This window comes from Leptonychotes weddellii, chromosome 12, assembly GCF_054177405.1.
Source record: "Leptonychotes weddellii isolate Sample4059 chromosome 12, ASM5417740v2, whole genome shotgun sequence".
Taxonomy (NCBI): Eukaryota; Metazoa; Chordata; class Mammalia; order Carnivora; family Phocidae; genus Leptonychotes; species Leptonychotes weddellii.
The window spans coordinates 3,427,769-3,443,041 of record NC_138380.1 but is presented as its reverse complement, the minus strand read 5'-3'; the positions used below and the strand labels follow the sequence as shown (position 1 = coordinate 3,443,041).

Below are 15,273 nucleotides of genomic sequence, written 5' to 3'. Positions count from 1 at the left end.
AAATACTTAAGACACACGTGAAGTGTGTGCAAATACTTGTGTGTGTATTCACACTCAGAGTCTAGAACAGTCTTGAGGATGAGTGGTGCTCTGAGTGCAAGGTGGAGGACAGTAGCAAATCTTTGGGAGGGAGGCAGTGGGCCCTCAGTCTAGAGGGCATCTGAAAAGGCACCTGAAAAGGCTTGGTGCACGCTGATCTCCCGCTGCTGTTCTTCCAGTCCTCCCACCTGCCTCGGGGGCTCCACCTGCCTCGGGGCTCTAGCTGGGCCTGAGCACCCCCCACCCCCACCCCCGTTTCTCCTGTTTAATTTTCGGATTTGTTCTCTCTCAACACAAATGTATACTCAACTCTCCCTTCAGTTGTTTATGAGTCTTATCGTTTCTTCACTTTATAAATAATTTTAAATAAAAATTGCTTATGTTGTCTGAATCATTTAGTTAGGATTTCTGACATTGACCAAATGTTATTTGAATACCCACAAGCTCCTTTGAGAATGATTTTTAAAAGTGAGGGCCACACGTGCCTTCCATAGCTCAGTTTCAACCCATTATTGTGGATATGCATACTTCTCTAAAGCATTGGGTATGATAAGTAAGCTATTTCTGTATAAATACTGTATTTTGTATAAAATGTTAGTACAAGCAATATGTAATGCTACTTCTTATGGTTTGTGTGAATATATACATGCAAATTTCATATGTGTATTACATAAGTAAGACCCTAACAGCATCTATATTTAGTGAAGTGTCAGGACCTAGATGCTGCAGGGAGCAGCTTGAGCTTTCCTTTCAAGTCGGGTTGGGAAAGGCAGCTTCCTCCCATCAAAAGCACAGCTGGGGCGGGGGAAGGGGGATGACAGCAAGGTTTCCTATTTATCTAAATGTGATGACTTTTAAAGTTTCATTTTATGGCTCTTGTAATTGCTGCCTCTGTCTTCAAAGTAAAGAGGGGCTGGTGAAGCTCACTGCACCCCCAGACTTGTGGGAGGGACATCTGCCTATGCTGGAGGCCTTTTGCTGGTTCAGGGAGCCTCTTAGTTATTGGGATATTGGTTTTACTTGTTTTCACGGTTGCCTAAAGGAAACGTGTCTTTAAACTAGTTTAACAATCACACTTTTCTTCATAGTGGAAGGAAACCACAGTGGATTAAACAGAGGATGGGTGTGATAACACATTTTAATTAAAACAAGACTACCCACTGGGTTGAGACTTGGGGAGAGTGTGAAAGGGACTGGAACGTATGTCCTCCCAGGAGGCTTATTCCAGCATCCAGTTTCTCCAAGTTAAGGACACTGGTGGGAAGAGACAATTTCAGGACCAGGTAGGATCTTTCTCGGGGATATCCCAGCTTGGGCAGTGATGCCAGGAGATCGCCTTGGATTCAGACCACCAAAGGCTGGTGAGCCCGCAGTATGGCCTGCTGAGTGGCCATGGCCTTGCCTTTTTATTTTTTTAAACCTAAGTCAAATAGTCCTGGAAACCTAGACGGAGCAGGGAGCATCACTGTGTCCGGGAAGAATGTGAAGATGAAGATGTCCACTTTGACCTGGTGTGGAAGGAACCGCAATGTGGGCAGATGCGAGCCCTCCACCTGTCCCCTCCCTCCGGAGTTTCAGGTCCTAGTTTCAGCTGAAGATCAAGTTGGGACAGATCTGTCCCAGCTGGAGGGTCTATAAACAAGAGGAAAGGGGATATGGGAACGAGACGAGAAGGAAGAGCCCCCAAGAGCCTCAAGAAAGTTGGAGGAGCGGATTTGAGAACGAGGGAGAGGCTCCCAGAGGCCCCGAGGGAGCAGTCCACCCCAGGCAAGGGAGGAGAGAAAGCCGCCTGCGCCTGGAGTCGGAGCCGGGCGCCCAGCCATGTTGGTGTCTTTCCACACAGGGGCGCTGGAGCACGTCTTACTGCAGCAAGATGCGCGAATGCGCACCCGGAGCCCAGCGCCCTGTTTGGTGGGGTTTCTCCCTGGTCCCTTCCTCTCAGTCGGGGGTTGAGGGGGCGGAGCAAGCTTTGGAGAAGTTGCCGGCGTCCCAAAAGCTTCAGCCTCTGCTTCTGTTTACTGAAAATGAACACGGAGTTCGTGATGTACACAAACGGGTTGGGAAGTGTAGGGAGGAGCGTTCCACTGAGTTGCTGGGAAGGCTTCCGCCAGGCCTTCCCTGGCTTGCCTTCCACGACCTTTGCTTTTCCCTTCGTTTTGCGCCCGGGGGAAGGAAAATGAATCTGTTTTCGGAGACGAGCTTGGTTTGGGAAGCAAGGAGGGCTCCTTAGAAAGCGGTGTGTCTGAGCCATCTCCCTTTTCAGCCCTGCTGTTCGCTCTCCCTCGCCCCACTTAGCGCCCCCAGGCCCGAGGGGTCTTGGCTGTTGTTGTTGCAAGTTAGGCAAGAAAAGCTGGAAGGGAACCCCGAGGGGGAGCGCTGGGAAGGAGGCGAGGCCGCAGCTGCGCGGGGTGCGAGCGTGAGGACGCAGAGCGCAGCCCCGCGCCGAGGATGGGCGCCCTCGGGGCTCTGCCACGCCTGAGTACCCCCCAAACCCTCCGCGGTTTCCGCCTTTTCCGCGCTCTCTTCCCGCGCAGCGAGGGGTGTGACCTCCCCCCGGGCTCCGAGCGCCCCGAGCCCCGCGGCGCGCACGCCCCCGCCCAGCCCCCGGCCCGCCCCCGCGGCCCCCCGCTCGCCCCCGCCCCGCGCGGCCCCCCCGCGCCGCCAGCCCCCTGCCACCCCGGCGCCATTACCGGGGCGCGCCGAGGGGCCGCTGGGGAGGGGGAGGAGGAGCCGCGCGAGGGGCCGGGGTGGGGGGAGCGCTGAGATCCGCGCTTGGCTGTTCGCCGGTCTCTAGGTGGTGCCAATTCTGGGGCCTAGGCATTTTCCCTCCCTTTATTTTTTGGGGGGGGTTTCCTTTCTCCAGTGCCTTTGATTAGGCCGTCCGTGGCCGTGGCGAGGAGTTGAGAAAAGCGGAAAGAAGCGAGGCAGAGCTCACACCCCCAGACCCCCGGCTCCGCCGAGCCGCCGGGGGAGGGGACGGAGGAGCCGAGCCAGGCAGTCGCCCGGCGGCGACTTGAGAGTGGCGCGCGGGAGGAGCGGCAGCCGCCGGCTTCCCTTTCTTCTGCTGCTTCTTCCCTCTCCCCGCGGAGGGGGTGGGGAGCGGGAGCCCGAGAGGGGCAGGCAAAGCACAGAACGCCCCCGAGGCAGCCAGCGAGGGCGCGGGCACCGATGGCTTCGCTGTACCAGAGGTTCACGGGCAAGATCAACACCTCGCGCTCCTTCCCGGCGCCCCCCGAGGCCAGCCACCTCCTGGGCGGCCAGGGGCCGGAGGAGGACGGCGCGGGGCCCAAGCCCCTCGGAGCCCCGGCGGCCGCGGCGGCGCCCCGGGAGCGCGGCGGAGGCGGCAGCGGCGCGGGTGGCCGGCCCCGGTTCCAGTACCAGGCGCGGAGCGATGGTGACGACGAGGACGTAAGAGCATCTTGGTGGGTGGGGGGAGGCGCGTCCGCTCCGCATCTCCGCATCTCCCAGGGTCGGGGTCGCCCTCCTGCCTCCGCTCCCCTCCTCTCCTGCCTCCCCGGAGCAGATTCGCTCCTCAGCGCCGATCTCGGTCACCGCCGTCCCAGAGCGGGTCTCGGTCTGCAGCGGCGGCGGCCAGGAGTTGGTGCTTGAGAGAGCAGCGTCTGTGGGGTTGTGCTGCTGGGATGTGGGATGGCTGGGGGGTGTCACTGGGTGTGTGAATGTCTGTGGTTACTGTAGGTTGTTATGCTTCCTAAGGCGAGAATTCAGTCTGTGCTTACAACTTGATTTTCCTTCCTTCCTTCCTTCCTTCCTTCCTTCCTTCCTTCCTTCCCCCCCCCTCCCTTCCTTCCCTCCCTTCCTTCATTCCTTCATCCTTTTTTTTTCCCCCTGCTTTGAGACCGGGGAAGAAAAATCCCAGGCTTCCCACCTGTCAATGGAATCTATGCATTGTGCCCTTCTCAACCTCCCCCACGCTGTACCTTTGCTCAAATGGCCTCTACTTCTCACCTCTCCAGGACACTTTCTCCTCCAGTGCTGATAGTGTTGGTGGTGATTTCCTTTTGGGGGGGGGGGACACGAAACACTAGCATCTGAGGCCCAGCGTCCTGTCCAAGGGCCCAGCACAATTTTTGCTGATGGGAGTCAGGTTCTGCCTGTCTCCCATGCTTAGCCTTGGACTAGCAGCTCTACCTTAGACCTGCTTTAGGAGAAAACTTCTTAGGGAGCATGTTTTCTACTCTTCTTCGGGCTGGAAGCCTGGTTCAAAGGTTGGATTTGCATATCACCTTAGTAACTGATGACTCAGGACACTAGCGGGCAGCTTAGATGGATGAATCCAGCCACCTCTGTTGATCCCTTCCAGCTATTCCAAGGGCCAGGGAGGACCACAGAGAGAGGCAACTGCCTGCTGAGATGTTCTCTTCCTGGGGAAAAGAGAAAAATCCCAGACAAGCTCTCGGATTGGCAGACAGAGCTGTCCTGGCTGCTGTAGAGCCCGTAGAGATATGCAGGGTGTGTTGGCTTGTGGAACCCCCTGCGTGTACCTTTGAGCAGTTTCCTGTCTGGGGGCACCTGGGCACAGGTCCTCATACAAGCCTCAGATAGCCCACCCTGACATACCCAGGGCAGTACATGTCCCTGCACTGAGCAGACAGTTGTGCTCATTGCCTTGGGTCACACTGCTTCACCATTTGGGTTTTCTTTAATAGTGCGAGGTTGGGGGGCGGGTGTTGAGAGCTTTCACAGGGACAATTCTGAAAAATCTGAGGTTTTGTTGTTGTTGCTGGTCGTTTTTGTTTTATGAATGGAAGATGTGAAGACAGGGATGATGAAAGTTTGTGGGAAGTGCAGTTTGTGTGTGTACACACACACACACACACACACGCACCCCACAGCTTGTATCAGATCTTGCATGACATTTTCTTATTTTCTTTTGGATCCTTTCCAGGCTCCCCTGGTTACATAGATAGCGAGCAGAGAGCTGTCCCTCACTTCAGTGGGTCAGGTCCTAAGGGAAATGGATGGATTCTTCAGACATCTGGTTCAAGGAACTAGAAGTCTTTGAGGAGGGGTTTTATTGGGGTTGGTGAAAAATTCTGGGGGATTAAACTATTGAGAATCTTGGGGAAGACAATTGAACTGCAATGCAGACAGAAATTAGGCACTTTTTGCCTTAAGTCTGACTTTAAACTGTGGAATTGTGTTATGCTTGGAGAACAATGCAGTTTCCCTATCACAGGCTCTAGGTGTCGCTAGGAGAAAGGAAAGGCAACAGGTTCTGAATTTCATTTCAGATGATCTCCACCCATCTCTCTCCTTTTTCCCCCTTCCATCTTAGTTTGGAGCATATAGTTCCAGTTCCTTCTTTTCGGTTTGATATATGCCTAGAACTGTTTCTCAGATAAGCAAAGGGTTGAAATGAGGAACAAATTAGGGATCTGACATTTGCAAATGATTTCTGATGTGGCTCTGACTTAAGTGTATCTAACTTAAATTCAGGAAGCCCTGACATCAGTGTTTTTTCCTGAAAAATACAGAAGAGTGTGCGTGTGTGTGTGTTATTATGTAGGTGTGGGTATAAACATAGTGTACATGCACATATTGTCCTTATGAAATACATACATATATACGTATTTAAAATGTCTGATCAAATCAATGACAGAGCTTAATGTGGCATCAACTTCTTGAAAACTTTGTTTGTGTGCTTTTCTCAGAAATGGCTTTTCAGAACTGGAAAAGTTATGTCTAAAAATTTACAAAGGATAGATGTACATATTAAATCACTTTTCCTTCAGGAACAATAACTGCCTTTTGTTTAAGATACCCGTTTAAAAAGATAGTAGATGTAAAAACTGCTTTTCTTATACCAGCTCTTGTCAAGATTAGAGAATTTAGAGCCATCATTTTGCTACCCAAATGTAAACCAGAAGATGTGCAGCTAATTAGGAATGCATTGCACATTATTCTTTGCCTGTTGGCGCGACCTTTTAAAACACTGCTATCAGCAGTTTGGGAGGGCCCCATTGCTGGGGCGGGGAACTGTCCGACGTGCTGAAGCATTCTCTGCCGCGGAGCCCCTCTGTCTTTTGGGAGCGCGGCATTGCTAGGATGAGAGCTGTCGGAGGTTCTGAAACACCCTGGGGCTGGAGGCTTCACTGCCCTTCTATGGCTTGTCAGTAAGGGAAAGCTGTTCCATGGTACAGAAACAGCTTTCATGCCTTGGTCACCGAGACAGTGATAAACAGCATGCCTTTAAAATCCAGTGGGCTTTGTGCCTCCTTCCATCCAAAAAGGGGGAAATGACTAGTATTGCATTGCCCATCTCTACAAACTACACATGTAAGGGAATTCCTGTCCCCCCTTCCCAGAGCCCCAGAAAAGCCTGCTTTGGTTGGGTCAGTTCTAAGACGTGAAGTTTAGCTCTGAAATAGAGATAAAGCTAGAATATCTTTTCTATTGAAGTTTCCTCATCAATCTTAAATTTATTTAAATATAAAGTCAATTACTTGGACAACCCCTCTGAGGAATCAATAGCTATTTTGATTAAAATTCATTTTGTAGGTTTAAAAATAAGTTGACTCTTAAAGGAAATGTTGCTAGAAGTGACTTTTAATGGAATTTAGTAATTTCCAATAGGAATTAGCTGTGACTGATTTTAAAATACTGGACTTTGTGCCTTCTCTGCTTGAGTGGTTCTGTTCTATTTTTTAAAGGTCTTTAGAGGCCTTGGGCAGTAATCTTGTTGAGGTTACATTAGTATGTTCCTGTATTCCTCATTTTTGGTGACACATGATTTCCTAACAATACAAATCCGATGACAACAGGATTTTAAATCAGCAAATTGGCTGAATCAGGCCCTGAGCAACAAGCCCCTGCTTATGATGTCTGTCAGCCTGACAGGGCCAATTTCATCACCCTGCATCTTTGGCGTGATGGTTGTTCTTCAGCAACCAGACCATCTTTCCCTTCACCTTGGTTTTTCATTGGTATAATGTCAATGTCCTGTGAATTTCTTCTTGGTATTTATCAACTTTAATGTTTTAAGTAGCTTGGCTCCACAGATAGGTTTGTTTACCTTATTACTTTCTTCTCCAATTTTCATTTTTTAAATATTGAATTTCGCATTATTTCCCTAACATACGAGAAAAATGCTAAAACTTTCAACTGTCTACTTGATCCCATTATTCTCATGACTGATTTGACAATGCTTAGTGTCCTCACCTACAGATATCACAGGGTCGTTTGGAGCTTTAACTTGAGGAGACAGGTACAATTCCCATTTCACTCCTCAGAATGATAGTGCCTACAAAGTGAGTGCTATTACATGCTGAGCACTGAAATTCATTCAGTTTCAGTGAATATGTTGTTGCCAGTACTAATAATATTATCCCTTAATCTTTCTCCACCAGTTCTCCCTTCTTCTCTGCCTACAAAGGGAAATGAAGTGATCTGGTCTGTTTTGCCAACTCCGGCTACAGTCCTGTTTTTCTCTCTTCTATTACAATTCAACTTCTCAATCAAGTTGTCTACAATGGATTCCACTAACAAGCCATCGACAGTCCTCTTTTCCTTGTCTAGCTCGGTGGCAGACTTAGGTTCTTACTGTTCTCACTGCAGAAACTGCCCACAAAATGTCATCGGTATTCTCTAAGTAACTTGATGTAATGCCCTGTGTGGTGCCTCTTTAGTCCTTGTTGTTACAGCTTCTGCTCTTGGGAACCAACCACCACCCTGCACTTCCAACGTTTGCATCACATGTTTTTCACAGTGCTGCTGGAATTCATGCCCTACCTCTTTCTTTCTAAAGTTGTCTTTCATTATCTTCTACATTATAGAATCCTACATATTCTATCTCTTTCATTTTCTCATACCCTTAATGTGAGATCGTGGGAGAACCTACATTCCCATAGTTTGGTTTCCACTATTCTATTTTTTACCTTTCATACTTTCTAAAGATAAATTAGATCTCCCATAAATTAGAATGAAGGTAAAGGGAGCCAAGTATACCCTACAGTGTCTGTATTAGAAGATGACTAAGTAGCTTTCTTTTCTAATATACATTCCCTAGCATTTCTTTTGAAGATATTGTGCTTTTCTGTTTTACAGAATTGTAGAATTGAAAGGACCTTGGTGAGCACCATCTTGATCTCTCTTCCAAGCTTTTATTCCACATGTCAAGCAACTAGACACTAGATTGTTTTTGTGATGGTGACAAGATAGATACATGGAATATACCCCTAACATTCCCCCTCTATTTATGTCTGCATATTCTAGAAACCTTTCCTCCTAACCTCTTTATTTGTAGTGGTAGGATCGCCATCCTTCCATCTCCTAGCATGACATACAATGTATGTAATTATATACAAATGACATTTGCTCAATATTTTTATTTCTTTTTTGTTACATTAAGTATTTCACTAGATAAACTTTGAGGTCCCCTTTTGAGTTTAATGCCATATAAAACTATATCCTAGCACCCTGCTGGAGACAGTACTTGTTCTCCTGAAAAGTTTAGTTTTTGCGCTTCAGAGCATATTTTAAATGCATAGGAATGGTTTACCACATAAAATAGTCTCTCTGTAGGTGTTTTGGTAAAGCGAATAATCCCTGAAGTTTTGAAAATATAATTCTGTATCTATAAAGAATTTGCTGAAATTATAATACATCTATAACAAGATTATATAAGATTTTGCTTACTGTCTCAACACAGAGAATGTACTCATAAGTAGGAAATTGTCTAGATTGAAGAAGTAAAACTAGTAACATAAGCAAAGTCAGTGCTAGCTGAATGATGGGTGAAGCCGAATATAGCATCGAAAATACCTTACCTCCGCATCACAGCTTGTATTTTTTAAGGCACCACTAGATACACCTCATTCTGTCTTCAGAGTTACCTTGTCTAAGGAGGAAAACCCTAACTGACAAAGAGCTAATCTGTTGGCTTGAAAAACTAATAAGGGTAAACCTAATTACTTTTCAATTGCATGAGTCAGTTGTCAACTGTGAATGAAGCAAACAAATATCAGTGTGTTAATAAGCCTTTGGTCTCTAGAGCCAGTCACAAAAGTATGTGTTTGCTTAAAGCCCAAGTTGTTTGTGGAAAGTGAGCTTTATCCCTTTACCGTGGATTTGAGTCCTGTGTAGCAGTAAGACATTTTGAGGTGGGCACGGAAGCCTACTTTATATGGCATGCTTTCTTCTTTTTTAATTTTTTTTTTTTAGTGCTGCCAGCACACACTTTTATTTTATTTTATTTTTTAAAGATTTTATTTATTTATTTGACAGAGAGAGACACAGTGGGAGAGGGAACACAAGCAGGGGGAGTGGGAGAGGGAGAAGCAGGCTTCCCGCTGAGCAGGGAGCCTGATGTGGGGCTCGATCCCAGGACCCTTAGATCATGACCTGAGCTGAAGGCAGACGCTTAACAACTGAGCCAACCAGGCACCCCAGCACACACTTTTAAATAATTTACTTGTATAAGTTACCTGTAGATTGAAGGAAGTCTGAAGCATTAGAATAACATAATATTAATTTATATTTTTGACAATGGAATCAACTCATTTTCCTACATGAGATTAATATTCTAATGTCACTGTGTAGACAGGAATTTCTCTAGATGTCGGCTTTGGACATTTTTTCTCCATAAAATAGAGCTTTTTAATTTTTTACCTAAAGCTTTTTCTTCTGTAGAGTCAGAATGATTAATGAGTTTAATTTTTGCAAGCAACTGGCAGGAGTTGCTGAGTAAGATGTACATGCTGATTCTATATAACCCTGTTCCTTTTAATTACTCTGATGATAACAATGCATTTATCAACTGAATGCGGAATGCCTCTCTGCAATATACAATATTGATCCCTTTCATAGAGCATTGCCTATAAAAATAATATGTACAGTAATCCTCTCAAAATTAAATTCTGCTTAATAAATTTAGTGTTAAGGGCACTGACTGCCCATGTGCCATGGTATGATTTGCTTTCATTTTAAGCATGTGTGTTTGATTTTATGTACAAGTCAAAAAAAAAAAAAGGTGGGGGGAGCGAAAACCACTCAGCCTTTCTGGTTAATGACTTTTGGGACATTTATCTTTAGAATGATCTAGCATTGTGAAATTATCTGAAATAGAACATTTTAAAATTTGATAACCTCTAATTTTACAAATGAGAAGACTACAAGTAACTATGTGAATAGTATTTGGCAAATCATTTGTGTTCTCTGGACCTCAGAGAAACTCAGCCTCCCATTCTCCCCTGTGTTCTTCTCAGTATACTCTGCGGTACCATAATTGAGTGGAGGAATTAACTTAATTATATCACTGAGTTTAAAAAGTATGAACATTATGAAATCTAACAGTCTAAATTAATTTGGTTCCAAATGGATGTGCTAATTGCCACAGGGAAAAACCATTTGGCCACCGTAGTGTAAGATTTTGCCCTGACTTGGTTTCCCCAATAGTTTTATTTTTTCCCTCTGTGTCTTTCTTGCTGCTCTTCCAGCAGCAACCAGATCTATTTGGAGCACTGGATATGTTCAATTTTGCCCCACGAGTGAGAAAGAAATAGATACAGATGTAACTTTACAGGAAGCCTGGAAGCCAGTAAGGCCTGTAAGGTGCAGATGGGGTGAAAACCCTGCTTCCCGGAGTTGGAGCCTCTTGGGTGGCGGTGAAGCAAGCAGCAGGTGCTGGGGACGGATGGCAGTGATCAGAACTCGTAAGGTTGCCTGGAGGAAGGGAGGCTCCTGTAGCTACAAATGCAACATTCTCAGGGCCCAACACAGGGCTGAACTTGAAAAATGACAAACTTCCTTTCACTCACCCTGCATATGTAGATAAACGGCTTGAAGGCATTAAGATCATCCCAGCAATATGCCTCATAGTAGGGAAACACACACTCTCACACACTTTTTTTTTTTTTTTTTTAATTCGGGAGGAACTTAAGGATTTCCTGGGGCATCACAGTTGTTGTAATAATGTGTAAACTTCCTATGTGTAAACTTCAATGTGTAAACGTCCTATAGCACTCCGATTTCATTTGATATCAACTCGTACCTTGGATAATTTTGGGTCAATCTTAACGTGCTTATGTTAAAAAAAAAGTGGAATAGGGCATATAGGCATCTTCCCCAATTTGGAGCTGAGAAGACCAATTAATTTTTTCTATTTCCTGCTGTTTACTGTTTGGGAAGATTTATTTTGAAGACAGAACTGCTAGAATTCATCCAGCAGCTTTCATGGAGCAACGGGATCTTTGTGGTGTGGGCCGTGACATGTTTATATAATTGTGTGTATCCACCATACTTTATACATTGTATCCCTGGTGTATTTAAGATGGCATCAGCCAGTGGGGGAGGGGGCGAGTAAGTGAGCAGTGGGTGGGAAGAACCACAAATAAGGGGCATCCTATAAGGAGAGGAGGGGGCACAGCAGAAATTAAAGGAGGGAAAACACCAGCGTCCAGTCTCCCTAATCATTTTCCCCAGTACATTCAACTTTCTAAACTTTATTCAGACCTTTCATATGCCTCATGCAAAATCCCATTAAAAAAATAAAAACAAGAAAAATGAGAAACCTTTATAAAAGTTTTGAGAGATGAAGTTATCTTTTTGTAAGACCTTTTAGAGTTGCAGGTTGTTCACGGCCCCACAACAGAGCCCACCCCAGTGTGAATGGCTCCAATTACTAGAAATACATTTCTTTCCAATTTTTTTTATGTGAGCAATCATCTGATTTATAAAAAGATGCAACAAAATATAAATTTCAAAACAACATCAAAGAGTGAGTGTATTTAGGGACGCCTGGGTGGCTCTCTTCGGTTGGGCGTCTGCCTTCAGCTCAGGTCATGATCCCAGAGTCCTGGGATCGAGTTCTTCATCGGACTCCTTGCTCAGCAGGGAGCTTGCTTCTCCCTCTGCCTGCAGCTCCCCCTGCTTGTGCCCGGCTCCCCCTTTGACAAATAAATAAATAACATCTTAAAAAGAGTGAGTGAGTGTACTTAGCCATACTCGTCTCATAACAGAGCAAGTGGATGGAATAATTCATGCTGAAGCAGATGGTATATGAACTGGCAACAGAAAAAGTTGGTAAAAGCAGAGGAACTCTTAACTTTTAAGAATTAGAACCAAGGGGCCGCATAATCATCTGACATCAGCTCAATGTTGTATCCATGTTTAGAAAGGTACATGACGGGAACTCCAGGGATCTTCCAGATCTTCATTTAAGGTCCTGGTCAAGGTAACCTGACCACAAGGTAACACTTGTGCTGAGTTACTCTCTGTCCTAAGCAGTCATCTGTATGGGTTCTTTTGTGTGTGCACAGTAATTGCTCAAATCTTGGATCCTTGGCAATCCTTAGAGCCACCCAATCCATTTGCACCAATTTCTCAATTTCAGCCATTACACCATCAGTGATACAAGGGATACAGTTGGCAGTCAGATGGTCTGTCATTGACTGTACTAAGTGAGGTTTGGCTTTAATGGAAAAGTTGATAAAGTTGGTATCAGCCAGGATATGGTGAGGTGGGCCCGGTGGTGTGTTATATTGCAAGAATAAGCAGGAAGGATGTTGAGGGATTTTTCTTTCCTTGATTGTTATCTTTCTATTTTGGTTTTTTTTTTTTTATAAAGATTTTATTTATTTATTTGAGAGAGAGCATGAGAGGGGGGAGGGTCAGAGGGAGAAGCAGACTCCCTGCAGAGCAGGGAGCCCGATGCGGGACTCGATCCAGGGACTCCAGGATCATGACCTGAGCTGAAGGCAGTCACTTAACCAACTGAGCCACCCAGGCGCCCTCAATTTTGGGTTTAATCTAACCTTCTCTCTAAGCGTCTGATCTCGGAGACTAAGCATTCACTTCACGGTTGCATACTTTCTTGCTTTCCTGTGTTCACGCCACACTCTTGTTTCTTCTGGAGATGCATTTCCTGATCTGTGCTTACCTGGAGCTTCTGCTCACCGATCGTCATCGCCATAGCTTCTGAGAGAAGATAGAGCTGCCCTCACATTTCTGCAGTTGACAGAGCCATGTGGTCCCGTCTTCCTTCTCCTTCTGCTCATGCCTCAAAGATGACTTTCCTCTCTGCCCACCTTTACAGGTCCTCTCAGGAATCTTCATGGGGGGGGATTGCTGTAGTTTTCTAGGACACTTAGGCTACAGTATAGAATACCTAGCTACTTCCCCAGGTGAGCTCTTACATCCTCTTTATCATGCTCATCCTATCTTTTCCCATTTGCAAATGTTGCTCTCCGTGGCCAAGCATGAGGGAGTGTGAACTGCTGAATCCCAAGTGAGTGCCCCCGTTAGCAGCTCCACACTTGCCTTCCCTCCCACTCCAGTGCATGCCTCCAACAATGACAGCCCATCAGGAGCAGGGGCTCACCTAAAGCTTACATGAGGATAATGGTTTGGTGGAAGGATGGCTAGGAGACGCCACTGGGTGGGAGTGGAGGAATGGAGCAGAGAAGTCAGGTTGGGTTAGATTTCCTCAAGCTGGGTGTTGGAAGAGGCCTGGCTTCTCCCGTGGGTGAGCGTCGGGGTCATCGGGGCAGCTCTGCGATATTTCCGGGTCTTGAGGCCCCCCCGGGGGGATTGTGCTCCTCTGCGCCCTGAGTGCGGTGTGGCTGTGCTTTACTTGGGCTGAGGAAACGGGGGTGGCAGAGCATGCGGCACTTGCAAGTGGAACCCTTAAGGGCCAGCGTCGGAGTCGCTGTGCCCTCGCCTTCTTTCTGCCACGGAAACAAGCAGTATTTCAGTAGCAGCTGTTCAGTGGGAATGATACAAACTTTGGTGTGTAAACCACAGAGATGATGTTACTACAGCATAACCTAGCTGGAGCTGACGAGTACAGCGGGATGAACGTTAACGCGGATGGCTTACCCATCATTATGTCTGGGCCTCGATTCCACCGTCAGCTCGGGCAGGTCCGACACTCGCTGAACTTGTCAGGAAGTTTCACTCTGCCTTCGCGTCTCTCACTACAATGTTTAGTCCTCAAAGACACTGAATTGGAGGACAACAGGTGTTGGAAGGCATGAGTCTTACCCGTTCTGCCACTTACTTTATTTGGGGGGCAAGTGGGACCAGTTCCCTGAAAGACAGGGGCCCATGCTGGTGGTGTGTGGGGGTCGGGGGTGGAGGGACGGGGCAGTAGGAAGGGTGCTTAGGTAGGTCTCTAGATAGCCATGGCGGAAGCCAGCGTTGGCTTGCAGGATGTTGCTAAGGGTGAGCCTCCGAGTCGAGGCTCTGGGCCTTTGGTGGGAAACCCTTCAAGTCAGAGAAGTAGCAGCTCGCACAGGGAGGCTTTGAAGGTTCCCGGTGTGGAGAGCAGTCTCAGTCCCTGAGTCTGTCCTCCATGTATGCTGTGCTCTTCCATCTTCGTGGATTCAGGACGAGGTTATTTGCACTGAGGGAACTGAAGGGTCTCGTATCTGAATAATAGGAAATGTCAGCAAAAACATCTAGCTTTCGCCTCATACGCTTTCTCCCCAGTCAGCATCCTGCTGATGACCAGTTACTCTCCGTTTTGTGTGTGGAAACGTGTCATGGATTTCTCTTCCTTTTTTCTAGGTTTTTAGTTCTTCTCAAATTCAGCCCCCAAATGACTGGTTATCTATTAAGGGGAGAGGGGGATGCCCTGGGAGACAGGGGTGCCGTTTCTATGGAAACGGGAACTGGCGGTGATGAGCAGGGCCGTTTGGCTTCCTTGTGCGGCTGGCCTTACTGAACACTCAGTCACCGCTGTGCTTCCTCCTTGCTGTCCTGTGGCTCCGCGGGATCATATGAATCAGCAGAGCCTTTGTTTCTGCAGGTACAAGGAGAGCACCTGAGCAGAATCCCAGTGTTCCCGCGCCTGCCTCCCCATGCTCTTTCTGGCCATGTCACCTCTGTTCCTTTATTTCACCACAGCTGAGGAGAAAGCAGTCCTACTCTTAAAGCCTTTTACTGCACCTGGGGTTGAATGCAGTGTCTCTGAAGCAGGAGGGGACCTTGAGCCGTCATTTCTGGCCCTCCCCTCAGGGTCAACCACTTCCTCTTACAGGCACCATTTTCCTACTTTAATGGACTCCCAGGGAAGGTTTCCCCATCATCATCCGAGATCTGCTTCCTCTTGCCCACCCAGTTCACGGTCAGCAAGCCAAGCCCGTTACCGTGTGCGCTGACCTCGCTAGGACGGCTGCTCTCAGCATCCCCTGCCCCATGTGACAGCCACTGGCCACTCTGTGCTGGGAAGCCTGCAAGGGCTTCTCACTTCTCTCGGGATAAAAGCCAAGGTTCCTA

The 15,273-nt window shown here is 47.1% G+C and overlaps 1 protein-coding gene and 1 pseudogene across 1 annotated transcript in view; one reads left to right on the top strand and one right to left on the bottom strand.

Annotated features, from left to right (window-relative positions):
• The first annotated feature begins 2,817 nt into the window (after positions 1-2,817).
• The window catches only part of DPP6 (dipeptidyl peptidase like 6), a 545,484-nt gene continuing 533,028 nt past the window's right edge, over positions 2,818-15,273 (top strand). The window contains exon 1 of the mRNA XM_081800883.1: positions 2,818-3,447. Coding sequence (XP_081657009.1) covers positions 3,208-3,447 — 240 coding nt within the window. The 5' untranslated portion in view covers positions 2,818-3,207. The remainder of the gene's footprint in view (positions 3,448-15,273) is intronic.
• On the bottom strand, positions 12,111-12,961 carry LOC102743176 (rRNA-processing protein FCF1 homolog pseudogene; annotated as a pseudogene).